Raw genomic sequence first — 27113 nt, 5'->3', positions numbered from 1 at the left:
AAACGACGCGTCGACTATTAAATCAGTCGTCGACGATTTTGATAGTCGACGTAATCGTGACTAGTCGACTAATCGTGGCAGCCCTAACCCAAACATTTGATGGCTTAGAAAATGGGGCTTTTCTCAGAAACCAAAGAATAGAAATAAATAGACTCCATGAGCATCTATGTTGGTTTACTGACCCAGAAGTCGAGCCAATATATTGGATGGTAGTGAGCATGAAAAGTAAATCCTTAAGCTTAATTGTTTTGTTTTTGTTTATTTGCTAAACAAGTGTACAGTAACTGACTTAGATAATATACGATAACAATGAGGTTTCAGCAGCTTTAGTCTCTGTTTCTGAACTTGGTGTTAAGAACACATTGAAGAAAGTGTGTTGTTAGTTACTGCAGCAATTTTGTCAGGGCTTCACAGAACACCCACTCACATGCATGCACAGTCCCACTTGTTACAAGCAGCCATATAAAACGCACATCTACACACATGCACACCTTTGTCTCCCTCTCTACCCCTTTTTCATTTCAGCTCTTCTATACAGCCAGTCTTATAAAAATATATTAGATAGCCTCCCACATACTCACGTTGACTCCTGCACAGTTACATCATCTCTGCCACATTTCTTTTATCTTTTTTACACTGCCAGATTATCTCGTGAAGGTGGTTGACCAGAAGCAGCACGTTTGGTTTCGTATTTTTAATGTCTTGGATCAGAAAACTCTGAAGTAATAAAATATTGTAGTCGTCAGGTTTTTGCAGACCGGAAGAGATGGTTTGATTTCCTTGTGAAATGATTATATAACAGTGCTCATAACAAATCTGTTATGATACTGAGGAACCACAGGCATATTAGAAAACTTTAAAAGCTTGCACAAGCAAAAGCTTGCACAAGCTAAAGACCTAACCAAAGCTGTGATTGTCAAGCAGAGGGGTCTGTCTGGACTGTGATTGGCTCAGAGACGCCAGCTTTAGGAGCAAGTTGTGTGTAGTCAAGCTTCCGCATTGCTACAGGGGATTTTAGTCAGATGGCGGCTGAGGGATCCTGGTGTGCTGTGAGAAATTTCAGTGGATGTCATGGTGGGACTGCTTAATACTCACTTCCTGTCTCTGATTCCCCCCCCTCCCCCCTTCCGACATTTTGGTGAGCACAAACACCTTCTCATTGTCAGCTCATATGTTGATGTGCTTCGTTAGTCATCCCCTCAACATGTGTCAGTGCTGCACTATGTTCGGGCTAGTTACAGATCCATACAAAGTCTTGTTCTTTCCAGCTTCTGTCACTCCACTGCAGCAACAACCTAAAGATGAGAGAACTCTAGTGAAGCTCGATAGGGTTTTTTGTTTATTTTGTTTTTCAAACAGTCATTCCTGAAAGGCTGAGGACAAAACATCATAAATCACTGCCACCTCAGTGCGGCATTAGTTTTAATGTATTTTCCTCTGTTTTGACAGAAACCTCGGGAAGTCGGGCTTGCGGGTATCCTGCCTTGGATTAGGTAAGATCATGAGACAAACTGTTTGTGCATGCTGTAGACTCGGTATGACAGACCGGGGAGGCCAATATAAAACCTGTTCTCTATACAGAGAGAAAGTGCTATTAAACAGAGTGTGAAAAAATTGAGTTTAAGTATGTCAGAAAGAACAAAAAGGTTCTTACTCTACTTGCATGTTTGTGTACTAATTCTCTGACCCCACCTCTCTGTCATTCCCTTTAGGAACATGGGTGACGTTTGGCGGACAGATAACAGATGAGGTGAGAGCAGATGTGTTTTGTCAGCTTCTATCCATCAAAGCTTTGGAATGGAAACCCTCCATATGATCTGAGATATCCTAGGTTGCTCAAGAAGCCTATTTTTACTTTTCTGACAAAGTCAACAGGCAGACTCTAGTCCTGTGAAGCCAGCTTCATAATTAAAATTTACTAACACCTCACATCAGTGGTCTCACCCCATCATTTCCCCTCTCTGTTCCTTCTCCCCTGTTCTCTCAACAGATGGCAGAGCAGCTGATGACTCTGGCCTATGAAAATGGCATCAATCTGTTTGACACAGCGGAGGTCTACGCTGCTGGCAAGTGAGTATATCCTGTGTGGCGAGTCACTTAGGAGTGAGTGGTAGCAGCAAACATTACCAAACTGCTAATGTGTGATTGATTATGAAGGCAAGCAGAGGTTATGTACTTGCAGACTCCAGTCAGGTGTTTGAGCTATAGTGGTGCACAAATATTCCACATTTAGAAGTGATGTAATACAGAGTCAAGGTGCCAGCATGTTGTCTTTACTTATGGTAACATACCAATATGCCAAATATCCATCTCACATTTCCTGAGAGCACTGAATTGTTTGTCTCCTAGAATACATAAAAACTGTAAAGCAGAATTTCACTATCTTTAAAACTTAAAATCTGGACAGTCGTCTGAGGATGGGTTCTCTGGGTGACCTTCTTTTTATATAAGTTCATTTAAATAAAAGACAGAAAAGACATGACAATCACAACATTACAATTTAACATCGACATCATATGCAGAGGCTTGGAGACGTTCTGCAACGGTCCCAGGGTGGATGAATTTTCTTTTGGCGTTACAGGATTCATCTCTCTTTACGTATATTTTCCACGTGTATCTTAATTGTTTTTTGTTTTTTACAGCGGACACGCTAGAGCTGTTTTGTGACAAAGTGCATTCTAAACAAACTAACCTTTATTAAATTAATATATGACGATGGAAATGCATAAATGTTTTATTTCCATCGTTTTTTTCACATGGTTTGAGGTTTAACTGATGCTAATAATTATGTCGTCTCATTTTACCCTCTTCTCAAACAATAGTTTAATGGCATTCAGCCTCTGAGTAAGCTCCACAGTATGTTTATCTCGATGAATCAACTCCTCATTTTCTTGGCTCCTCATTATTATTAAAGGAGGAGAAGAAATTAATGTCTGCCTGCTTTTCACAACGAAAAGTGCCATTTGTCAGGGTTCGGGTATTCGTGGCATAAATTTAGGGGATGGGCAGTGATGATACTTTAACCTCAGAAAGCATGTTGCTTTATTGCTGGATGTAGTGGATGTTTAAATTCCAGTATGGATTAGTCTGGCTTTGTAGTAGCCTGGGTGCTGTGAAATAATCTAAGGGATTATCCTTTGCAAATAGTGTCTCTTATTAACGGAAGCAAGTCTCCTGTTTAAATCCTCCTGAGATTATTCTATTTTTTCCATTATGTTTGGGGAGATGCATCAGAGTCCCCGTGTCTCAGAAAGGGAAATCAAAAGATAACAAAAGAGGAGAAACAAGCTGTAGGTCTCAGTGGTTGTCCTCGTTTCGCATCTAATGCCTCAGCAGCTGTGGTCTGATGCACGTCATCATACCGCGATGTTAATGTTTTGGGGAGTTTTCAGCAGTCTTGTTGATTTATTCATGAGAGAGGTTGATCTTTGACACAGAAGCAAAACCAACTCTGTCTTTGATCATCGTGCTGCCATAAACCAGAACCACACTTGAACAGAAAGGACAAGCCTGGCACGTGCAAGTGTTTGTGACAGCACGTCGCACAGGTGTTAATCCTGACAGCTTCCACTGCAAAGCAGCACCAAGGAGCTTATATTACACACAAACACACGAGAAGGAGTCGAATAAATCACACAGTTTGCGCGTCATAATGGAAAAAGCTTTCATGTGAAGTCCTCGGTTGTGGCTTAGGATTCTTTCTATCAGTCGGGCTTGGAGGATGTGAAGTGGTGGTGTTGGTGGCTGCACAGTCAGCTGCTGTGATGTCGATTCTGTGTGGTGAGCTTGGACAGATAAATAAATGAGATTTGTAAGCTGTTTGTTGTAGCTTAGCCCTCAACTAAAAAATTGGTCACGGAACAAAACACTGAACGCACAAGAATATTCAAATATTGATTGTGATGCTTGATTAGCATATCCATCCGAATACATGAGCTACTGTTTCTGAGAAATATAAACAAATATGTCTCTTTGCACAAACAAATGTGTTGTGCTTAACCCATGTAGCTGCTCTTATCAGCAAGCACACATGGCACGAAAGCTTTTCAAAGTATGGCAGTAATTGGCAGAACAGAATTTTAGTCTTTGTTTTCTCTCAGGCTCAGAGGCATTTTGCTGGAGATCAATACTAAATGTGTGACATGGTGAAAAACAGGTGGCATAAGCCCTGAAGAATGTGAAAGTAATAAAATATAAAGAATCCATGAGTAGTGCCGCATTACATCATTGCTTCTGCCCTAAGTCAGAAAGCAACTCAGCATTGAAATAAAGCAAAGCTTTAATTAATGGGTGGATGAAGAAAGGCAACCTGCTCGAGGCTCAGTGAACCTTATGTTTGGTCACTCAAATTACTCACATTTCAAAGGGGCAATACTAAGAGCCAGAAACACACACACACACACACACACACACACATCATTGCTCTCAGGGGAGTGTTCATTGCTCGTTGTTTAAAAAAAGACGTGAGTCCAGCTGGCAGAGGCTGAAATCACTCGGAGTAATAATGCAGTGTCTACTGTACTCGGGCAGCTGCTGTTTGGATCAGCAGAATGTACAGAGGCACAAACACACGAGTGGGGAGGTTGAATATTTAATTTAATTTATCTTTTAATAAATGGCAAACAAAAGGTGGTGATAAATGGTACAAAAATGTTATGCAGGATTTAATATTCAATTGAAACAGAGACAAAAGCGAAGCAAACAAACAAATGGCCCCTGAATATTAAAGTAAGGCTACGTTCACACTGCAGGCGAAAGCGCATCAAATCCAAAGTCTTTACATTAAGGGCTATCAGTCAAACAATACTGTTTGGTCTAGGTGTAAACAGAGCGCGTTGTGTGTGACGTCTTCTTTTGCGCATGCGGGCCGCTTTGAGGGTTCACACTAGAGCACGTTTGCTGTCACATTTTATTTGTAGTGTGAACACGCAGACAAAAAAATCGGATTTGATCAAAAAATCTGAATTGAGCATTAAGACCTGTAGTGTGAACGTAGCCTTTAATCATTCATACATCCATGCTTTGCATACATATAGTAGCAAGTCGTACACATGAGCAGGACTGGTCATAGCTGTCGAATGTTAGGATGCAGGGGGAAAAAGGAAAAAGGGTACAGCACTACAAAGTTTATTATGTGCTTATAATCTAAATTTTTTTGAGTTATGATACATAATAACCCATGGTTATCAATCATTGGTGTATCAATATAGTTCTGATTTTAAAAAATACATAAATATGAATGATTTATTTGTAACTGAAGTGCAGATTTTTAGCTGTAATTTAAGAGATTTAACAAAAAATTGGAATTGCTGATGATTTTATACATTGTTTCCCTTTTTCAGAGGCCTAAGGATAATGGGCTAACCTGACAACTGATGCTGCCAACTTTGTACTTAATTGTTGTTGCTATTATTCTTGAAAGTTCAAACAAATTTAAAAGTAATTCCAGATTTACAAAAGTGTTCTTCCACTCAAAAATATAGGTAGTTTCCCCATTTATGTTTCATACAGAAATACCAGGATATTCAAGTAATGTATAAACATGAAAAGGTTTCAAAATGATTCTTTTAAAAAAACAAAAAAAAAAAAAACAACTCACATTATTCGACTTTATACAAACATCGTTGTGCCATTCTCTTTGGTATCAGCTGTCCTTAATACTTCCACATAATTAGAGCCAGCTTATTATTTTCTGCCAAGTAATCTTGTATTGAAATATTTAGGTTAAGAATTTACCATTTGTGGCCTCTTGTCTTTTTTTGGGGGGGGATGCGTTTAAAATGCGTGGATGATCAATCTGCTGTGTGATCTGTGCAAATCTAAAACTTCTAAACTTCTTGATATTCTTGATATTTATAATTGAGCTATTTGTAGATATTAGTTCCATTTCTTAAATTTGTAATATCTGAAACATATTGCACTATTTAAATAGTTTAGTCTGTTACTGTTACTGTCTTGGAGCAACTGTAACCCACACAGTTTCCTCAGGGATTAATAAAGTATTCTGATACCTTAAACTTTTGCACATTACTGAAACTGTTCAGACTGTCACACTGACAGGAGCTGTAATGTTCTGTGCTGTGGGTAAATTGTGGTCCTTGAATTTGTGCACAAATTGGATACTTGCCATAATATTTGAAAACTGCGTCAATTAGAGCTGCTAGCTGCACTCATCGGCAAACGTAAACAAATCTTAGCTGGCACGACGCTTTTTCTACCTCTACAGCCAGTTGGATTTTATGTGAAACTGTGTCACAAAGAGGTGTCTCATTATTTGTCAGAGAGAGCTGGAGAGACATCCTGCTGACAGGTTTCTGCCCAGCCCTAATGAGCCCCGTGTTGAACGTAATGTCACTCATTAGCACCCCTGTGGCTGCTAATGAGTGACTTGGTGGTGGCTCGACAGCACAGCTGGGACCGGGCTCTGACCTGGCAGCTAGTTCACAGCCACCAGTCCTAAACAGGTGCTTCCGATTATAAAAATTTACTTTTGTGGTGTATATACGCAGAATTGGACTGCGTTCTTTAATTAACAATTAAATCTTGAGACAGTCGGATATAAGTGCTCATATCATTTCAAGACTATCTATTATTTTTTTAATGTTTTTTAAATCATGCTCTCTTTCCATCTGTTTCATAGGGCAGAGGTGGTGCTTGGAAACATCATAAAGAAGAAAGGATGGAGGTATGATATGAGGCACTCTTTAATTGCATTTTGTATTTTTTTTTTTTTTTTAAATTTCCTTCCCAGCCATCGGGCCTAATCTTGTATCATCTCGTTCCTCTGCACATATTGGGAGGCTTGTGTGTTGTGAACCGGAACAGTAAGGTGGGGAGATGAAAGATTAATGTGGGCAGCCTTGCCATGCTCACACTCCAGTGTCTCCTCCTCAACGATGATGAATAATGGATGAACTTCTAGTGGCTTGTCTTCTACTTTGTCGGTCCTGTATGGGTATTTGTATAGCTCAGGTTATATCAGATCAGGTTTATGTGCTCGCAGCACTCATTCACTGGCATTGTTTGCGTTCTGGCACAGACACAGTTATTGTAGGATGTGTGCGACAGTGATGCTGATAGAATAAGGTAGAAACGCATGAATGACCTAAAGATTATAGTTTGTGCATGTGCATAAGCAACTCCAGTGCTTTTTTTTTTTTTTTTTTTTATGTAATTCAGCATGTTTGCTTGGCAGATGTTGTAACAGATGTGTGCATACTTTTTTTTTTCTTTCTCCAGACGTTCGAGTTTGGTGATAACAACAAAGATCTTCTGGGGTGGAAAGTAAGTTTCATCCTTAACTCTGCTGTTTGCCCAAATGAAAAACTACCCTCGCGTGTAATTTTTCTCGACTTGTTTGATCCTGATGCTCCTGGTAATGGGATCATGTGTCATCCAAACTGATCTGTTGTCAGGTGCTTTCAATAAAGCTGGAAACATCGCTCATATTTCATAAAGGATAAAATGATATTATGTTACCGTCCAGGAGCCGTACCAGTCACATTTTAAATAATGGTGTCAAACACACTCTCATTTCTTTTGTATTTGTTTTCATATAGAGCGGAAACTGAAAGAGGTTTATCCCGAAAACACATTATAGAAGGTAAGTAGCAGTGCTGCGTATTATTGGATTAAATGTTGACACTTCAACAACAAAATTAATTAATAGCTTTGGGTCAAGGGAATCGAAGCTTCATTTTAAAAACTGACGCCTCCCCTGGAGTTATTGGAAAAGTTTTGGCTACAGTCAGTAACCCATTTAAAGTATGCAGTTTGATAATCCTCTGCACTAATTTTCTATACACTTTGATATTTGCAGTCACAGTACTATTACTGCTCAACTGTGGTTCCTATTTTCCAGGTTTAAAAGCCTCTTTAGAAAGACTGCAGTTAGACTACGTGGATGTGGTTTTCGCGAACAGACCGGACCCTAATACACCAATGGAAGGTAGCAATTCTATTGTCTCTACCCTTTTTCTGCCTATTTATCACCTTTTTATCACTTGTTGTCATACTGTGCTTAGAGAAAAGGCATTCTTTCTGTCTCTATGACGACTGCAACGTGAAGACTCAGATATACAAATCTCTTGTAACTGAAACATCTATTTTTAAATGCTGCCTGTTGTCCTGGTGCTTCCACCTCCACACTCAGAATGAGGATGGATGCGGATGCTGAAGACCTTTAAATGGCAGAGTGCTAACTGTGTGGGGGCTCAGCTGGTCACACTGTATCCATCTGCTCCCGTGTTATAGTTCCTCTTCGGGTTGTAGTCCGGTCAGGGGCCATCTCTCTGCCTTCAGTTTGATACTTCGCTCCAGCTGGCTCTTCCAGAATACTTCAGGATCTTGTTGAGCAGAAGTAGCTGGTGTTGTTTAATGTAAAGGATCGAGGCAATTCTTATGCCCCTCTGCCCTTTAGATATTGCACACAGTTCAAATGGGCAGTTTTGAATATGCGTCTTCCAATCTGTAGTGGTAAAGCCATCTGGTGTATTTTATGCTGGCAGTAGCTGAAGGGGTAAACAGGGTGAAGAGGAAGTGAACAGCTACTCTGTCAGAGTAAACACAGTAAGCCCCTTAAGACAAGCACACACTCCCAAGATGGGAGGCTTGGTCTATTCGACTCTTTTATGAGAAACAGTGCATCAGTGTGATGGATTATTGATGGGTGATAGGGCCCGTCTTATTATATGCGTGTTCCTTCTCTTGTCTGGGACGCTTCGATCGCTATCTGACATTTTTTATATTTGGTCTGCAGTCGAACAAAAAGAGTTATCACTTAGATCGATAAAAAGACGGAAATTACAGTCAGATAACGCAAGATATTGCTCAACAGCGCGCACACACACACACACACACACACACACACACACACACACACACACACACACACACACACACACACAGGCTGAGTTGGAGCTCTGTGATTTAATTTCTCACACGTGTTACACACACTGCACATGAAACACTACAGATGATTATCTTCATGCCACCTGGCTCCACACACCATTCGGGATAAGCATCTTTCATCAGAACTGCCACTGAAACATGACCAACCCATTCAGGCCACCTTAAAAAAAAAAGAAAAAAAAAGAAAAAGAAAAAGGAACCCCCCCCACCACCACCACCTCAAACAGGAGAGGCAGCAATAAACATCTCAACATGCTGGTAGCACCATCTACTCTGGAGTCGAGTGTTACATAAGTTGAAACAGCCGCAATTTTCTTTGTGACTATTTATTACACGGCATGCTGCGGGGGAAAAAACTTTTTCTAAGGTTTATTTTTTTAGCACCTGACGGCTCTTTTTAGCTTCTCATCTGTAAACACTCAGCATACTATTTCACGTGATTCTGTTGATTTTGAAAAATCTCAACAGGATCTTCAGCTTTATTTTGAAAGGTTTATGTGGAAAATAAACAAGCGGACAGCGGAGGCACACGACCGTCGTTGTTGCTAACAACAACAACGCATAAGAACAGTCGTTTGTCCGTCCATAGTGTGGTTATATTAAATATAAGAGAAAGAGAGAACTTTAAGAAATTCTACAGTGACCATCAAAACGATGAAAAATATTGACGTAAACAGTTTATTTTGCAACACCATGAAACAAACGATGGCATAATATGAAACGATAGACGTTTTCATATCGTCATCTGATATATATCATTATATCGAAAAGCCCTATTTAAAACCAATAATAGTTTGTCACTCGCCTACCTATGTAACATCAAATAAATACATAAAAATAACTGCTTTCACCTACTACTCAACTCACTGGATAACGATTTGTCAACCACAAGTCATTAGCATTCGAGCATGTGCTGGGTAACGTACCTTTCTGAAACACAGAAACCATAGACTTCTACAGGGCCCAGAGTCTTTCAGTATCCACAGCTTTTGCCCCCTGATGCCCATTAGAGTGAATTTAGGCTTAAGCTACTTAAGGATCAACCTTTGCTTTTTAGACCTGGAAGCTACATCTTTTATGCTGTCTGTGGTGAGGAGAGAGCCATATCGTTAATTTGTTACATAAAATGTAACAAATTAATTAATGTTACATAAAAACAGCTTATATAAAAGCAACCAAGTCAAACCAAAAACTGCTTTAAAGCTTTGACTAGAATGAGGGTTAAAGGGCTTTTCATCAACTTCTTTGATGCTCACAAAAAATACTCATTATTTCTTCCTTCATGGCTCAGGGCCGTTTATCATGGATGGCCATGATGGTCGAGTGGTTAGCACTGTAGCCTTACAGCAAGCTTATAACCGGCTCGATCCCCACCTATGCCTGTGTGCGTTCTCTCATGCCTTCTCCCACGGTACAAAGACATCCATTAGGTTAACTGGTGATTCTGAATATGCCGTGGGTATGAGGTAATTAAAGTGCTGTATAAATGTATGTTGCTTAATGGGGGTTAAAATGGGACTTTTAGTCATTAAGATTATAAAAGAACTGTATAAATGGGAGTGCATTTCAATATCCATACAACCCAACAAACCACTGAACAAATCTAATCTTGAAGCTTATTTGCATGAATGTAATTTGACTTATCTACATCTTTGTTAAGGTTGCAGATGTGCAGTAGAAGCCTGTGATAGACTTCTACTGTGCCAATGCAACATTACCCACTGATTGGGTCGTATATCCTAGTTTCAGCTGTTGACTGGCTCTTTTATGACAGGCGCTAAACTGCGGATGTGTAATCAGGATTCTTTGAGTGCCATGGCTCTCTTATCATGCCTCTGCTAATGTATATTTTGATGTTATAATCTTTAGCATAATTATCAGAATCATTTGTTTATTCAAATCTCTCTTATCATACACATCAGCATGCATGCTTTAAAAACACATTCCCACCTGACGGCTTTAAATCAAATGCAGTGCTGTGTTGACACAGTAACATGAGATTAATCTCTCTGCAACATCCAGTCATCACATTAAAGAGAAAAATAAATCACCCCTGACATATTTTCTAACCATCTGTGCTTAAAATAAATAAGCTGTAGTCCACTTTGTCAAACCACTGAAGAGGCTTTTTGCACAATTAAAGATCTGAAGTGGTGCAAATACGGCGGTCGTCTCGTATTTATTTCACTGGATTTCCTTTCTGCAGCCCGCTGCAGATCGAAATTGACAGATTCTTAGGATTTTTTTTTAAACATTAATGTCATTCAAGTGCCTTGTTATGAATAGATGTCATCCTCATCAGGGTGAATCATGCTCCATTCTGATTAACATAATCAGCTTTTCCACTTCTGTCCTGAATGGCCGAGGCCATTTGGATTGCAAATGATAACGAGTGCTTCTTTTAGAAGAAGAAAGAACAAGCAGATGCACATAAATTAGAGTACCAGGACACTGTTTGAGGTATTGTATGCTGCGGAAAACACCACTGGGTGAAACGAGTGTTAATGGGTTTTTTTCTTTTTCTTTTATAAGGGCGGCTTTTTATTTTTATTTTTAAGCTACATATTTTTTTTTTTTTTTTTTTTTGCCTGTCCCATTTGGTTCTTTAGCCGTCAGAATTGTTGTCTGAAGATCAACAAGGATACCCAATGGATTTACTTTGCCAAATGGATCATCACGGCCTTGCCGTATTGGTCCATTTGATCAACCTTTGTTGTTATTATTTATTTTATTTTATTTTCAGTTGTTACAGACGGGACAGACATGACTGAGGGATAGGAAAGGGAGAAAGAAAGATGAAGGAAAAGAAAAACAGAAGGGAAGAGGGACAGTGAGAAAGGGCACTTAAAAAGAGAAAGAAGAGGAAAAACAAATCTCCTGGATCACCTGTTGAGAGAAAAAGAAGAGAAAACAAGCAAAAAAACAGAGCAACATACTAAACGCAACACCATCACGTTAATCTAGCTAAGTGTAAAAAGCAGTAAATACTAAATATTGAATGTTGTTGTGTAGCAAGCAGGACCGACAGCGCACAATGTGCTTGGAAATAGCAGCCAATAAAGGTGTAGTTTATGTCTATGAACAGTGAACACCCGTGTGCACACCTGTGTGGATCAGCGCGCTTGTATTCAAAAGGTTTCCCCATGTAATGGTCTGCTAGAGGATGTAGAGAGCCATAGCCCCGTCCCCCAGGGCATGAAGCAGGCATGGAGGAGATCCAGGCTCCAGACATCCAGAGGCCCCAGAGTGCGAGAGCCCAAGGAGGACCACCGGAGGGGCATCCATGCCACCCTCCTGGGAAGAGCTGAGGAGAGCCCCAGATGAGGAGTCACCCAGTAGCCACGGAGCAGAAGCCAGAGGGGGCTGCAGTGGCGTGCCCGCCGGCTCTGCCGGCAGCCAGCTGTGCCAGAGTAAACCGAGCCGGAGGCCCCCTTTGCCCCGGAAGAGGCCTGACCAAGCAACAGGCACCAGGCCCCGCCAAGTAGTCACCGGGAGCGAGCTGGTACATACCTGAGCGCCCAGCCCCGGACACCAAGAACCACCAACGCACCGACCCCTGAGGGCATCAGTTACCGGCAGGGACTGTGGTGAGGGGAGATGGGCCTGGGAGTTCCCAGAGAGGTGGAGTGTAAGACCTGACCTGACATATAAACACAGACAAACAGGCACACACAGACACAAACATGCATTCCCACCCTCATGCACACATATACAAATACTTAACACTCACCCAACGTAGGGATAGACATACATGGACACTGTACACACAATCACACTCCCCAAACAAACTCTATACCCCAGGTCCAGGTACTCTTGCCCCTAGAGGGGGAAACGGCACCTAGACCCAGGAGATGTTACCCTTTCCCCTGGGGTGGAGGCAAGCAGACCGCCCCAGGCTCCGCAGCAGCAGGGAGGCCCCGCATCTCAGATCCCAATCAGACGGCCAACACCTCCTCCCAGCCCCCCCGCCCCGATGGCCAGCAGAGAACAGGGGTGTGTGAAAACCCCAAACCTCCCTCCTCTCGCTCATGTGTAGTGTTGCTGCGTGTTGTTCTAAGGTGCATTTAAAACACAGGAGAGCATGGTGCTGCTGCCAGAGCTACATATTTTTATTTTTGGACTCCACTCGAGCAGCTTTGTTTATCTTAAACTACACCTTGATCCAGCATTGAAACAAGCCATTTAACACTCTAAGACCCACCTCCCTTTGATCTACCTTTATTTTGATTGGCTGCCCTTGCCTAAACACGTGGGTCGGGCTTTTGTGTTCAGATCCAGAGGTTTAACATTTTGCAGATCTAAAAGTAGCAAAAACCAGATCCACCAGTGGAACAGTGTATTTATGTGTAGATGTTTGTATGTGTAACCAAAAATGTGGGAAACTTCTTGGGGTTTTTTGTCCTCATCTTTGTTGTGTGTAACTTGCAGAAACGGTTCGAGCAATGACCCATGTGATAAACCAAGGCATGGCCATGTACTGGGGGACATCCCGCTGGAGCCCGATGGAAATAATGGTGAGACTCAGTCCAAAATACATTCCTTCTATCTTCACAAGTTCCAGTTATTTCCAGCTTCACATTATCTGCTATTTCTATTCTTGTTCAGTATTGTTCCCAATACAAAATGTTTACATACTCTGCTGTATTATGTAACTCTTTGCATGTTTTTCTCTAGGAAGCGTACTCTGTTGCGAGACAGTTCAACCAGATTCCCCCCATCTGCGAGCAGGCAGAGTACCACATGTTCCAGAGAGAGAAGGTGGAGGTGCAGCTACCTGAGCTGTTCCATAAGATAGGTGAGCAGTGGTGCGTTTGTGCCTCCAGGTGGAGAATTGATCCATGAAAGCATTACAAAAGTTATTTTTTACACAAACCCACAGAGCTAGAGGGATTTTTGACTCGTGGACACACAAGGTTAAATTGAAGCCAAGTGTCTCGGGTCTGATGAAAAGAAAGGAAGCAATCACGAGAACTTCTCTGTTACTTGCTGGAGCACTGGAGATCAGTGCAGTTCTGATTATAGCTGGTTAAAGTCTTGTTTGTGTTGTCATATAACTTTATTAGCTTCAATTCAATGCAGACGGTCACCTCAAGGAGCTTTATATTGTAAGGTAGACCCTACAATAATACATACAGAGAGAAACCCAACAATCATATGACCCCACTTGCACGTTGGCGACAGTGGGAAGGAAAAACTCCCTTTTAACAGGAAGAAACTACCAACAGGACAAGATTCAGGGAGGGGCGGCCATCTGCTGCGACCAGTTTGGGTGAGGGGAGGAAGACGGAATAAAAGACATGCTGTGGAAATGTGTGAACAGTCAGTGTGATTTAAGAGAAGTAGAGAAATGGTCATCATCAACTCAGCAAAGTTCAGCCCTTTTTTTAAAATTTATTGATGGCTGATAAAAATTGTTCAGTGGTGATCACATGTTTCTCTTCTCAGGTGTGGGGGCCATGACGTGGTCTCCGCTGGCCTGTGGGATCATCTCAGGGAAATACGATGGCAGGGTCCCTCCCTACTCGCGGGCCTCCCTTAAGGTAGACAAGCCTCGCTCGCTGTGCTCCTTCTTTATCCCACTCTGATCATCTGTGCTGCTGTCACTGCTGCGTTTCACTGCTGGTTGCTTATTGTGTGTGTTTGTGTCTTTCAGGTTCTGTTACTCACCACATACTGTAACCTTGTGTGTTTTCAGTGCCATGCCGACGCCATGCACTGCGTACCGCTTCACAAGCAGTGCTGTTACACACTGTTTGTCAGTTGGTGTCAGCTTAATATATTTTAGTCCACGCAAATGACCACAAAACGCCTACGCTCACAACAATAATAGTGCGGCACATGTGCGTGCTGACTTGTGAATTTTTATTTGACACTACAGATACCAACACTTTAAAAATAAAAATGTTTCACTTTATAAATTGGCAGATGAATCGGGAATCAATTCAGTGTGTTGTGTCAGGAGAAGAAGAAGAAAACAAAACGTCCATTTTTACTAAAAATGATTAAAGAGGAGACGCGGCTTCAGGGATTCAATCCTGTATTTGTGACAGATGAACTCAGCAGCCCTCACTTTCCATCATGTCATGTTGTGATGCTGAAAAATATTTTAGCATTCAGCATGCAGACTTTTAAAAATAAGAGATCCAAGACAGCTCAACACATAAGCTTACACCTGATTGGTGTTCTGTCCCTCTGTGCTGGAGTGGCATGTTGTGTTTCTGTGGATCGTGTGTCACTGATTGTTGGTTTGAGCTCTGCCGGTTCATGAAGCAAGCTCTCCATCTTGGTGTCGTGCAGTACTTTTGGTGACTTATGTTGAATGTGCTGCTTCCCGTTCGGCTCAGTGTTGTCTGTGGATGTTTGTGGTGTTTTGGATCGTTGAGTCAGTGAATCCTTGTGATACTAATCACATCCTCTGTATTGTTAGATCTACCAGCTAGATATCAAAGCTACTGTATAACTCAGCTGGGACAAAGCTAACACTTTTTTAACATATTTAATTTTTGTAATGTTTGTAAATCTGCTATAAATGAACTGACTATTATTATTTTTTACAAAAGCATAGAATGAGCTGTGTTTCCCTGGCTGAGGTGTAGACAGCAGGAGACAGAGTCACGTGTTTAAAAACAGGCCCTGGTGACACAGGAGCTGCAGCGCAGCGGTGTGAGCAGGGCTGTGTTTTTGAGCAGGTGTGCTGTGTTTTCGACAGGGCTACCAGTGGTTGAAGGACAAGATCTTGAGCGAGGAGGGCCGGCGTCAGCAGGCGAAGTTGAAAGAGCTGCAGGCAATCGCGGAGCGGCTGGGCTGCACTCTGCCCCAACTCGCCATCGGTACGCAGATACACTCTGCCGCTCTCTCTCTTTCTGTCTGTCTGTCCGTCCCTCTGCCTCGGACAGGCCGAGGTCAGCACCGCTCTCGCAGCTGTCTGGTTTGACACTTGGTGTGTTGTGTTGTCACGTATGTGTCTGTGTTGTAAGTGTGCAGTTAAAAAAAAAAAAAAAAAAAAAAAGTATATTTATGAGGGAAAACAGGGACTATTTAAGAAATAAAACAATAAGAAAGGTAAATAGTGTGTCTTAAAGGGACAGGAACACACAGTATCAGATATAAATCCAGAGGATGACTCGTATCGATTCACTTGCCGGGCAGTAAATGTGCAAACCCCAAAGACGCAGAGTCCTGCAAGCGTCGTTAAAGTGGCAGTCGAGAGGGACGCGGCGAATAAATCTCGCAGTCGGTCTCCTATCTCAGCACAGATCACAGCAGATTTTTCACCCACACAGTAATACACTGTCATAGATTTGGTTTCACGGGCCATTAGTGGACACCCTCGGTCCTCCCTCAATTACCATAAATCCTTCCAGCACTCCTGTAGGCAGCACGGGACATTTATATGCAGTCTTCTAGATCGCTGTGTCACTCCAACATTAAATAAAAACTATAAAACAATAACAGACTGCTTTTCGCCTTGGGCTTTATCCCGAGACTCCTTGAGCAGGTGGTAAATTCAGGAATCAGGCTGCAAGTGTGAGAACAGAGTAAACAAATGTAGTCGGTATCTCAGCAGCCTGAGGGAAGGTCTGCACCTGCATCACTCCCGATGAAGATCTTTTTTTGGCCGTATTCTCATGTTTATTGAAGATTTGTGTAGAATCATAATCCCACTATTTTTACAGCAGCATTCTTCATTCCATTATACTGTAATCTGCTTACCAGTGTATTTTCCTGAATTTCAAGAGAATGCAGTTGTATTGCATAATATAGTTCCCAATTACAATGGCAGACCAAGCAAGGATGGTGTGTGTGTGTGTGTGTGTGTGTGTGTTTGTATTTGTATGCAGTGATCACAAAAAGGCAGGTTTTCTGAACATTATTAGCAGAGAGCTGCTCTGAGATGTAGTTCTTTTACTCAGGCTTTGCACCTGAAAATGGTTCTGAAGTATTTGTACATGAGTTTTTTGCAAGTTCCTGCTTCACTACCTGTGCTTTACAAAGGGATGGGAACTTAGTCTTATGAAAAAAAAATATATATACCAGGAAAAACAGATGAACATCACACAATAAATTACACAGTCAATATTTAACAAACCTAAATCCAGAAGCAGTGTTTGAAAAATTAAGTACACCCTTACTGGTTCTATAGAATTAAGATGGTAAGTCACAAACAGAGATCGCTTATCAAAAGCACTTGATTAATTGGTCATTAGCAAACGTGATCACCTCTATAAAAGCAGAAGTTCTGGCAGTTTCATAACAGTTTGTAATTATCACACACACACACACACACACAAGTGAATGTCCCAACACGTTTACCCCATAACAGACCATGCAATGCTCAGCAACACTGCAAAAAAAACCCAAGAGCTACATCTTAGACTCCATGGGCCTCAGTTAGCATTTTAGATGTTAAAGTTCACGACAGTACAATCAGAAAAAGACTGAACAAGTATGTCTTGTTTGGAAGTGGTGACAGGAAAAAGACTCTTCTTGCTAAAAAGAAAATGACTGCACGGCGTAGGGCTCCAAAGCCACATCTGAGCAAATCACAAGACTTTTGGAACAATGTTCTTTGGACAGATGAGACCAGAAATGGAGATGTCTGTTCATAATACAAAGCGCTACCTTTAGAAAAAAAAAACAAAAAAACAGCACAAACATTTCATACCAGATGTCAGGACTGATGTGGAGGGATGATGATTTGAGCTTGTTTTACAGCCACAGGACCACAGCAAGTTGCAGCCGCTGAGTTAGCTATGAGCTCCACTGTATACTAAAGCATTATGGTGTTAAAGTTGGGGACGTCTTTCTAACGGGTAATGGTTTTGCTGAAATTGAGTCATGCAACAGGAGAATAAATCCAAGCACAGCAGTAAATCTACAACAGAATGGCTGAAAAAAGAGTCGGCATGTTGCAATCCATCAGTGTCCAGACCTGAACATGATTGAAATGCTGTGGGACAACCTTAAGAGAGCTGTGGATAAACAAATGCCTGCAAATCTCAGTGAACTGAAGCAACAATTCAATTCAGTTTTATTTATACAGCGCCAAATCACAACAACAGTCGCCTCAAGGCGCTTCATATTGGAAGGCAGACCCTACAATAATGCATACAAAGAAAAGTCCAACAATCATATGACCCTCTATGAGCAGCACTTTGGCGACAGTGGGAAGGAAAAACTCCCTTTTAACAGGAAGAAACCTCCAGCAGAACCAGGCTCAGGGAGGGGCGGGGCCATCTGCTGCGACCGGTTTGAGTGAGAGAAGGAAGACGGGATAAAGACATGCTGTGGAAGAGTCAACATTGTAAAGAAGAGTTGGTCAAAATTCCTCCACACCGATGTGAGAGACTAATGCTCATACAGGTGTTTCTACAATCTGCTGAATCATGGTGTGTACTCAGTTTTTTCACACGCTGCTTCTGCATTTGGTTTATTTCATTTCAGCTAAATAATGACACAGTTCTGATCTGAGATTGTATTTAAACAACTTTAGAACCAAGTAAGCACCAGATGGTTTTTCCATTCAAATCATTTAGTCATGGTGCAACAACGAGACTCAGTTTACCTGCAGTGAGCGATGCCAAGTTACATTTTCAACACGGCATGAGTTAAGGTATAGTACTGAAATTTGATGTAATGTAGGCGGGCATTGAGCAGCATCTGATCAGGAGTCATTTTTATATTGTGGTGTGTGCATGAGTGGGTCGGTTCTTCCATCGCTGATCCAGTGTTAGTGTAACGAGTGTCGAGGTCCTGATGAGTAATGTTGCCGTAGTATAGCAGTTGGTTTATTTTTATCAGGGAGCGGCTGTCATTTCATGTGCAAATAGTAATCAGCGTGTGTTTGCGTCTCGGGTATTGCGTGTGTGTATTTGCGTGTGTTTAATCACGATAGGGGTGTCATCCCTATTTACTGGTCTCCTGCAGCGTGGTGCCTACGGAACGAGGGGGTGAGCTCTGTCCTTTTAGGGGCGTCCAACACCGACCAGCTGATGGAGAACATAGGAGCGATCCAGGTGAGTGTGTTTGTGTGTGTACACTTTGCTTGTGTTACCGCGAAGAAAATCAGAAGCTTAATTTGTGAAAATGCGACCTGACCCGCTTTGTTGGGCTCGTATTTGTGCCTTACAGTCCATAGCGGCAGCCTCCTCTCCTGGGCACGGCTTGGCCTCCTGGGCAGTTTGCTGCTGCACGCCTGGGTGCTTTACTGTACTGAGTTAATAAGGTCAGAGGAGTATCAGTTGCCAGTGGGATTGGAGATGAGCTCACAGCTGCTTCCTCCTCTCCTGATAAGATGCACTCTTTAATGGGGTTTTCAGACCGGTGAGGGTTTACGTCCCCTCCTCACATTATGTCTGGCCCGAAGTAAAAAGCATTCTGACTCTCATCTACTCCGATGCTGTGTGTGTGTGTGTGTGTGTGTGTGTGTGTGTGTGTGTGTGTGTGTGTGTGTGTGTGTGCACTAAACATCTCCTCTCCCAGAATGCGTTTGATATTTCGGGTTTGAAATGCTATGCTCACATTTCCCAAGGGCTCTGCAGTTTCCCTTTTGCCAGAATTTTATATCAGAGACGCTGAAATAGAAACGGCCCCTGGTGTGAAAGACTTTCTCAGGAAGTTTCAATAAAAATATTATTTTTTTTCTTTTTATTTAATGTCTGCATTGTCGGAAGAGAAAATACTTTGTTTATTATTCTCTGCACGCGAAAAGTTCCTGTTTAATTTTTACTACCATCTAATCTCTTTTTTATTTTGCTTGTTTTCCAGTTAAATAGAAGATTTTTACTCCTCACTTTGAAATTCAGAGTAAAACGATCAGTATTTTTATCAAATAGGGCAAAATATCTTAATAAATTTTTCTTTTAGTGATGTATTTTCATAAATCTTTATTTATACAGCCTTTTTGTTGAAAATAATTATTCTTTGAGTCAAGCTTCCTCAGTTATCAAGTTTAAAAGGAACAATATATTCCTCCTGTTTTCATATTTCCGCTCTGCTCAGTGATGCACTACTTTACTATAAATACTTTATGTAGTGTCTGTTTACAAAGTTCTACCCCAGTTCCAAAAATAGTTGAGATGCTGTGTAAAATATAAATAAAATACAATGCAATGGTTTACAAATCTCAAATATAAAACATTTTATTCACAATAGAACATAAAGAACATATTTCATAATGTGTCAAATGTTTTCAGTTGGTGGAAAGTTGGGCCTGTCTGCAGACAGGTCGAGCTTTGCACCAGAAAAGACGGCAGTATTCCTGTTTCATGTTCACGTATGGCTTCTTCTTTGCATGATAGAGCTTTAAGCTGCATTTGTGGATGGCATGATGAACTCTGTTCACAGACTGGGATTTCTGGAAGTCCATCCAGTGATTCCCATGACAGAATGCCTGATTTTAGTGCAGTGCTGCCCGAGGACCTGAAGATCATGGGCAGTCAGTACTGATTTTTAGCCTTGTCCTCTGCGCACAGAGATTTCTCCATATTCTTATTCAAAGAATTTTACAATTTTACATTAAAGAACTTTATTTTGAACTTGTTCCACAATTTTGTTCAGACTGCTGAAACTCTGCCTTTCTAAGAGGCTGCTCTGTTTATACAGGGTCACGTTAGACCTGACCTGTTGCCAATAAAACTACCTGCTGTTTCTTCGAAGTCTTCTTCAAAATGAGTTAATATTTTTCATGAAATACTAAAATGTCTGTTTTACCAGCATCCCAACTTTTCTGGAATTTATTAGAACTGAAGCCTTTTTACATATCGCTGTTTCTATAAAGATAAAAACTTGTGCATAAAGCTAATATATAAAACAACAAAGAAATAAAGTAAAAAATAAACACATGCCACTTCCGTTTTTGGATTTTGAGCTGGACTGGAGATTGCAACGTTGAGATTGTTTGTAAAAATCTTTTCAACACTCTCTATAGGTAGCGATGTGAAACTGCAACACACCATGGCGACTGCAGTGCGTTCACCTCTTGTCTTTCTGTCGTGTCGTAGGTTCTTCCAAAGTTGTCGTCATCCATCACACACGAGGTGGACAGCATCCTGGGGAACAAGCCGTACAGTAAAAAGGACTACCGCTCCTAACGCGTGGCACGGCCCCGCCCGGCAGGGCTGCACCCGGCCTGCAGCCGCAGTGCCCCACCTTTGCCTGATCCTCCGTTTGCTTGAGCTTTTACTGAGTGAGACCCTGGCGCATGAGTCTGGCCACACCAAGGCCACGCAGGGCACCTCATTTAGAGTTACAGGGATAAGATAAGAAAAGGGGGAAAAAATACAGTCACCTCCACTGGAAATGACAGGATTGACAAAGAAAGACACAAACATGGAAAAAGAGAGGTTAGAGATATGCGCTCATATTTAAATTAGTTATACATTCAATTCAGCTGAACGTATTTTAAAACTATAGAGAAAAATACATTTATTAAAAAAAATAAAATAAGCACACGCTTGCTTGGCAGCCAGATTTTTTTTTTTCCTTTCTATTTTTTTTCTCTCTTTTTAAAACCGAATACAACTAAAAAGGAAGATGAAATTCATGCTGTATGAATACACGAGAACTATTGTTGCACATGTACCATAGCCATGCATTCGTTGTTTGGACGTTCTGTTTACAAACACCTGTGTACTGTCCAAATCCGTCAAGATTTCTCTGAAAGTGTTGTCGACATTACCAGAGCCGCCTCACGGGCTTCAATCAGCACTTTAGCACAGTCAGTAAAGGTGTTGGAAGGCAGTTTCAAAGAGGAGAGAGGATGGGTATTACAACAGTCTTATCTCACAGCCATTGCACTATAGAATCACATCGCCTCTTCATAATTCCCTCTCTTCATCCTCTGTTTCTTCACTGGCAGTGCGTTTGTCCAGCCTAATGCTCCGATGCTCCTCCTGTGTAAGCGTGGCTCTGAAGTTCTGAAGTCATCAGGGCTTCCATCCTTACAGTGAACCACCCGCCATGATGGAGCTTAGGAGCCTAGGCTGATGTGTCTGGGCAACTTGCGTGCCACTGAAGAGATGAGCAGTTTATTCCTCCCTAACAGCAGGAACTGCAGTCGTGTTATATCAAACGCAGCGGCCTGCTTCACTGTGCTTCCCGGCCGCTTTTCTTGCTTTTTTCAGGCTGAGAATTTTGGTGTACAGGGAACGTTCATATCAGTGTTGGCTCAACATCTCATGGAAACTTCTCCTCAATCAAATTCAGTTCAAGTATTTTGCCTTATTTAGAGTTGCATCAAACTGTGCTTTGGGCTTGTAGACGAGCAGCTCGACAGCTGCCTCTCTGCGCTGGTCATGTGTCCCCGGTATAAACTGGACCACTGAGTGGTGGAAGTGGTGTTTGTTGCTCCCTGACTGGGGGGGAAGGAGTCGTGTGTCTGGTTAATCGGTGAGTGGCAGCAGCTCAGGGAACGGAGCAGGCAGTTTCAGTCGTGTGTTGGCGTGCACAAAGTCAGGAGGTTGTATTTAGTCATCTGTTTTTGTCTCATGTGTGGACACTTTAGTGTGGCTTGAGCCAAAGATCTTCTTCTTCTTTTCTTTCTTTCTTTTAGAAAACAACCCAACGTTTCACTATTACAAGATTATAGAAATCATCTTGACGCATGTGCTGTCCAGCTTGTAATCTATCTATGGTATGGACTTTACTCCATAATATATCTTTACTTGACCGAGCTGTTACACTAGTTAACAAGTATGTCCTTCATATACAGAATGCGTAGTACAACTAAGTGCTTTAGGATCGGTAAGGTTTGTTTCAGGCGGCAGACGCCCTGAGACACGTCAGAAGTATTATTGCAAACATTTTGACAACGCCCTGTATCATTTGTTGTCCTTTGGGTGCTCTCTTACTGTGATTAAAGCACAAGTGGAAAGCATGTTACATCTTCTAAGCATGGACCCTCTTTACCCAGCCTACAGTACCTATGGGACAAACAAGGTGATGCTTTTCAAGCTTACTAACACGTGTAGATAACAAGTCTTTACTAACAGTTGATAAACTGTTGATTCTTAGAAGGAAAAAACAAGTGCAAATTAACATAACTTATATAAGCGTGAATGATATGAATGAGGTGAAGCTGCTCAGCTAGAGTGGAGGGGATAAACATCACTGTGTGGGGTTTGTGTGGATGAGGTTTTGCTTGAGTATTACTCCTAAACAACAGCAAAGTGATTCAAGATCTGCTGTTGATCTGACTCTGTGTGTGTGTGTGTGTGTGTGTGTGTGTGTGTGTGTGTGTGTGTGTGTGTGTGTGTGTGTGTGTGTGTGTGAGAGAGAGAGAGAGAGTGAGTGAGAGTTCAGGTGTGAGGGATTGGGGGACAACTGAACTAATCCCGTGCTGTTGTATTAGTTGATCCCTGGATACGGCTGATTTGCCGTGTCTCTTGTAAGTCTGAGTAAATAATAACAGGCACAAGCTGATGCTGTTTTCTCAGAATTTAAAAAAAAAAAGAAAAAAAAAAAAGATAAGAACATTTTGTTCATTAGTCTGTGGAGTTTCTGTGTCTTAATATTTCCATCTGCAGGGAGCGGAGAAGAAGTCTGAGATTTAAAGGTTGAGTCTGACATTTTGGGAAATGTGCTTTTTCTCACCCAAAATTACAAAAGGTCTGATACTGAACTCATATTAGCTCAACACACAGACTGGAAACCAGAAGAAACTGATTTTCTCTTCTGTACAGAACATATTAGCCATTCATTATTAAGCTTTACAGATAAGGGTAGTCTGAGGGTTTTAGCCTTGTTCATATGTTCGTACGGTGTTCACCAAGGACTGTCTGATTGAGATATTGTAAGGATAACTTTTCAGACTCTCAGTTGGGAACCTGGTTTATTTAACACATAATCGGGTGTTTGAGTGTGCAGTCAAGTCTGTGCTGTGTGTGCACTTTCATCCTGTGCTCTCCGTTTCACCATCTGTGTGGGTGCATCTCTGCTCTGCTGGATAAGCAGACACATGGAGGGGAGCAGAGGAAAGGGGAGACAGGTGAAGTGACGGTATCGTTACCTGAGTCGAGGACGGCTCGGCGCTCCCGTGGCAGCGAGGACCGTGCCGTTTCTCCATCCACGTAACAAATAATTTAAGGCTGCAGTGGCAAGGAGTGACACGCTTATTTTCAGGAATCATTTCTTTTCTAAATGTATTATTGATGATGAGAAAAGCAGTTTGGCTGTTTCCAGTCTCTGTGCTCTAAGGCGACGTCATATTTAGCAGCAAATATGCCGACGTGGCATACTCCCCCCCCTAAAGATGTCAGACTTTCCCTTTGAACGTTATCGCTGTGCATTTAGTTTGACCATCACAGTTGTGTCCCAGCGTGCCGACCCGCTCGACACAGATGCTGTGTCGTAACGAGCTTCACGCGCACAACGTAGAAATAACTGAAACTTTTGAAGCTTGTGTGTATTTGTCTGGTGCCCTCACCCATGTAGGAGAAAATAATGCTTTAAGAGGTCCTAGTTTCATCATATTTGCTGTTCTAACATGTTAATGACTAGTTCACAAATGAAACAGACCCACAGATGAATAGAGCTTATTTTACAGAAGGTTCTAGGTTATACAGAGAATATATTTTTATGTTCTAGCCTTTAATGCAGTAGAGAGAATTAAGAGAACTGTTTTTATTTTTGTCATCATGCTGCATTTTTCCTATCGGTATTGTATTGATTTGAAGACTGACAAAAAGAAGCAATCTTTGTGTTGTGTGTGCATTATGATGCTCAAATGCAACAGTGTGTGGAATTCACCCTGAAGACGACGTATTGAGAGCCTGGTATCTCCTGTACATACTCTGACCTTTGTATATATTTCTGGTTGTGATCACCTTTGCCTTTTTTCATTTTGATTTCATTTTGCAGGCGTTGCTATCTGCACTGTGCTTGAATCTGAGATTTAGACAGGATGTACAGCTTATGATCTTCAATGAAAATGAATTAATGATAAAAATAAGAATGGTTAAAAACCAACTTGTGTCTGTTTTTTATTTTGGCATCTTTATTCATAATGTTTGGATTTGTCAGAGCGTCCAAGCCTCTTCTATCCAGTAGAAAACAAAAGATGCATTTATGACTTATTTATGAAATATAAATATGAGGCAATTTATACAAAAAATAAAAATCCTGAAGGAGGTGCAAATGATCTGAAGTGGTTTACATTGAACTTTAAAAACTGTCATTACAGCATGTGTAGTCATCAGGAGTGTGCTTTACTGTCATATAGCATAAAGCTTGTGAGGATCAATATAATCTGTTGCGCTGTACAGTAAAGCATCATAGCACCATTTACCCAAGGGTCATACTTCATGTTGTATAGACTGAAAACAACTTCATAGAAATGATAGAACTGCATCATATTCAGTAATATCACCAACATCTTTACAAAAGTAGAGTATTTTTCTTATACAGTACCTTCCGCTGTATTTTGAGGGCAAACATATAAAACACAATGGCCTGAAAGTGCAGCAAACCTGACCGCGACTTCCTCGCGCTGCACTCTGGAAGAAGAAATGCTTATCCTGAAGGTGAGACGGGTTATGTTTGGAAATCACAACCTGCAAGTGACAGTTTAACCCCAACAGTTCAAAGGACACTTTGGCACAAAAAAAATCATCCAGACGGGTGCAAACATGGAGCTGCAGTTCTCATCAGAGCGTCCGTTTCCATGAATCTCCCAGCTGCTACAGTTCCCTGTCATGAGCTTTCACTCACTGGAGTCACTTCAGTTTAAAACTCCTGTCCCAGTTGAGATTTCATGCTGGTTGGAGCTGCTATAATGAGTTGTCGTGCCGTGATTGTCTTGAGCTGCTCCCATAGGTGAGGCGCGGAGGTCCACCTGAGGCGACGGACACAACGAGCTGAGAAATCCAGCTCAGCAAACGCACAGAATTCACATTTGATATGAATAACAACCCCCAAAAAGTGGAAAGTGCAGCCTCTGCAGCTCTGCCCCTCACAGACAATAACTAAACACTGTCAGCACTTACACTTGGTTACTTACTCCCATTTCACCAGGTCAGCAGATCTGTCACTTCTGTTCTCACTCGAGGGCGAGCGGAGGCCTTCACCTGCCCTCCGCGTGGATATTTTCATGACGTAAGTGTTAACACAGCAGGGTGTGTGTGAGTGTGTGTTAGTCACTGCTGTACCTTCCTGACAGGACGGTCCAATCCAGCTGTGCAGGCAGTCGCAGCGGCCGTTGCGACGGTCGCATTGCGCCCTGTTCTCGCACTCGCAGGTCTCTGAGCAGTCAGGCCCGTAACGATTCTCTCTGCAGTCTGACAGCAAACGGTGAAAAGCGAAATCCAAGCAGTTTAATAAAGCTACAAAATGGCGAAAGCACAATTAAAGCAGCAGGCCGACCACAAACACCTCCACCTGTCCAGCGTGCTTTATTCAGATTACTAAAGATTAAACCCTCAGCTGAGTACATTTACTCAAATATTGAGCGCAAGTATTGTTTACGGGGCAGCTGTGGCTCAGGAGGTAAAGTGGGATGCCTACTGGTTGAAGGGTCAGTGATTTGATCCCCAGTTTCCCTGGTTTGCATGTAGACATATCCTTGGGCTAGTTTTCCCAGATGCATCCAGGAAGCATGAGTGTGTGAATGTTAGCCAAAGCTCTTAAACATAGAAAACTGGATTCAAATTTTAGTAGAAAAGTACTTCAAACAGAAGTACTGCTGACTTCACATCATCCTTTTTGTATTGGTTACATTAAGGATTCAGAATTCCCTTAAAACCCTACGAGTTTAATAGGCTTGTACACCGACCCAGCACAACGTTATGACCCGTTACTGGTTCACTTCTCCCTGGACTATGTTAGATCGATACTGACCACCGCAGACCATGAACACCTCACAGGAGTTGCAGTTTTAAGAGATGCTCTGAGTCACTCATCAAGCCATCACAATGTGGCTCCTGTCGAACTCACACCAATCCTTATGCCTCCATCTTTCCTGCCTCTAAAACATAAGCTTTCAGAACAAAATGTTCACTGGCTCCCAACACATCCCAACCACTCACAGTGTTATGCCTGATCAGCATATATTACATGCTGACAGTGGAGGGAAACATATTTTTGCTTCATATGTTTTCATTTGATGTCAAAATATAAAAATGTCAAATCTTGTTCTCAAATAATATGAAACAAACACTTTTTAACACTAATATCCAAAAATATTCAGTGCAACACAAGGAATGCCCACT

The 27113-nt window shown here is 41.7% G+C and overlaps 2 protein-coding genes across 8 annotated transcripts in view; one reads left to right on the top strand and one right to left on the bottom strand.

The window, feature by feature from the left end:
• The window catches only part of kcnab2a (potassium voltage-gated channel subfamily A regulatory beta subunit 2a), a 106833-nt gene extending 81957 nt beyond the window's left edge, over positions 1 to 24876 (top strand). For all 5 annotated transcript variants that reach the window (XM_084928710.1, XM_084928707.1, XM_084928708.1 and 2 more), the window contains 13 exons: positions 1450 to 1493; positions 1713 to 1750; positions 1991 to 2070; positions 6641 to 6685; positions 7240 to 7284; positions 7560 to 7603; positions 7862 to 7948; positions 13339 to 13424; positions 13585 to 13705; positions 14356 to 14450; positions 15620 to 15740; positions 18838 to 18926; positions 20913 to 24876. In XM_084928710.1, coding sequence (XP_084784836.1) covers positions 1450 to 1493; positions 1713 to 1750; positions 1991 to 2070; positions 6641 to 6685; positions 7240 to 7284; positions 7560 to 7603; positions 7862 to 7948; positions 13339 to 13424; positions 13585 to 13705; positions 14356 to 14450; positions 15620 to 15740; positions 18838 to 18926; positions 20913 to 21002 — 985 coding nt within the window. In that variant the 3' untranslated portion in view covers positions 21003 to 24876. The remainder of the gene's footprint in view (positions 1 to 1449; positions 1494 to 1712; positions 1751 to 1990; positions 2071 to 6640; positions 6686 to 7239; positions 7285 to 7559; positions 7604 to 7861; positions 7949 to 13338; positions 13425 to 13584; positions 13706 to 14355; positions 14451 to 15619; positions 15741 to 18837; positions 18927 to 20912) is intronic.
• Positions 23346 to 27113, bottom strand: part of megf6b (multiple EGF-like-domains 6b) — a 60297-nt gene continuing 56529 nt past the window's right edge. For 2 of the 3 annotated variants that reach the window (XM_084928698.1, XM_084928700.1), the window contains one exon: positions 23346 to 26183. In XM_084928698.1, coding sequence (XP_084784824.1) covers positions 25903 to 26183 — 281 coding nt within the window. In that variant the 3' untranslated portion in view covers positions 23346 to 25902. The remainder of the gene's footprint in view (positions 26184 to 27113) is intronic. The other variant, XM_084928699.1, reaches the window with a different exon arrangement.

Source organism: Perissodus microlepis, chromosome 5 (assembly GCF_051167445.1).
Source record: "Perissodus microlepis isolate ML-2025 ecotype Zambia chromosome 5, ASM5116744v1, whole genome shotgun sequence".
Taxonomy (NCBI): Eukaryota; Metazoa; Chordata; class Actinopteri; order Cichliformes; family Cichlidae; genus Perissodus; species Perissodus microlepis.
Note: the sequence above shows the minus strand (reverse complement) of the source record. Positions and strands in the feature narration are given on the sequence as shown.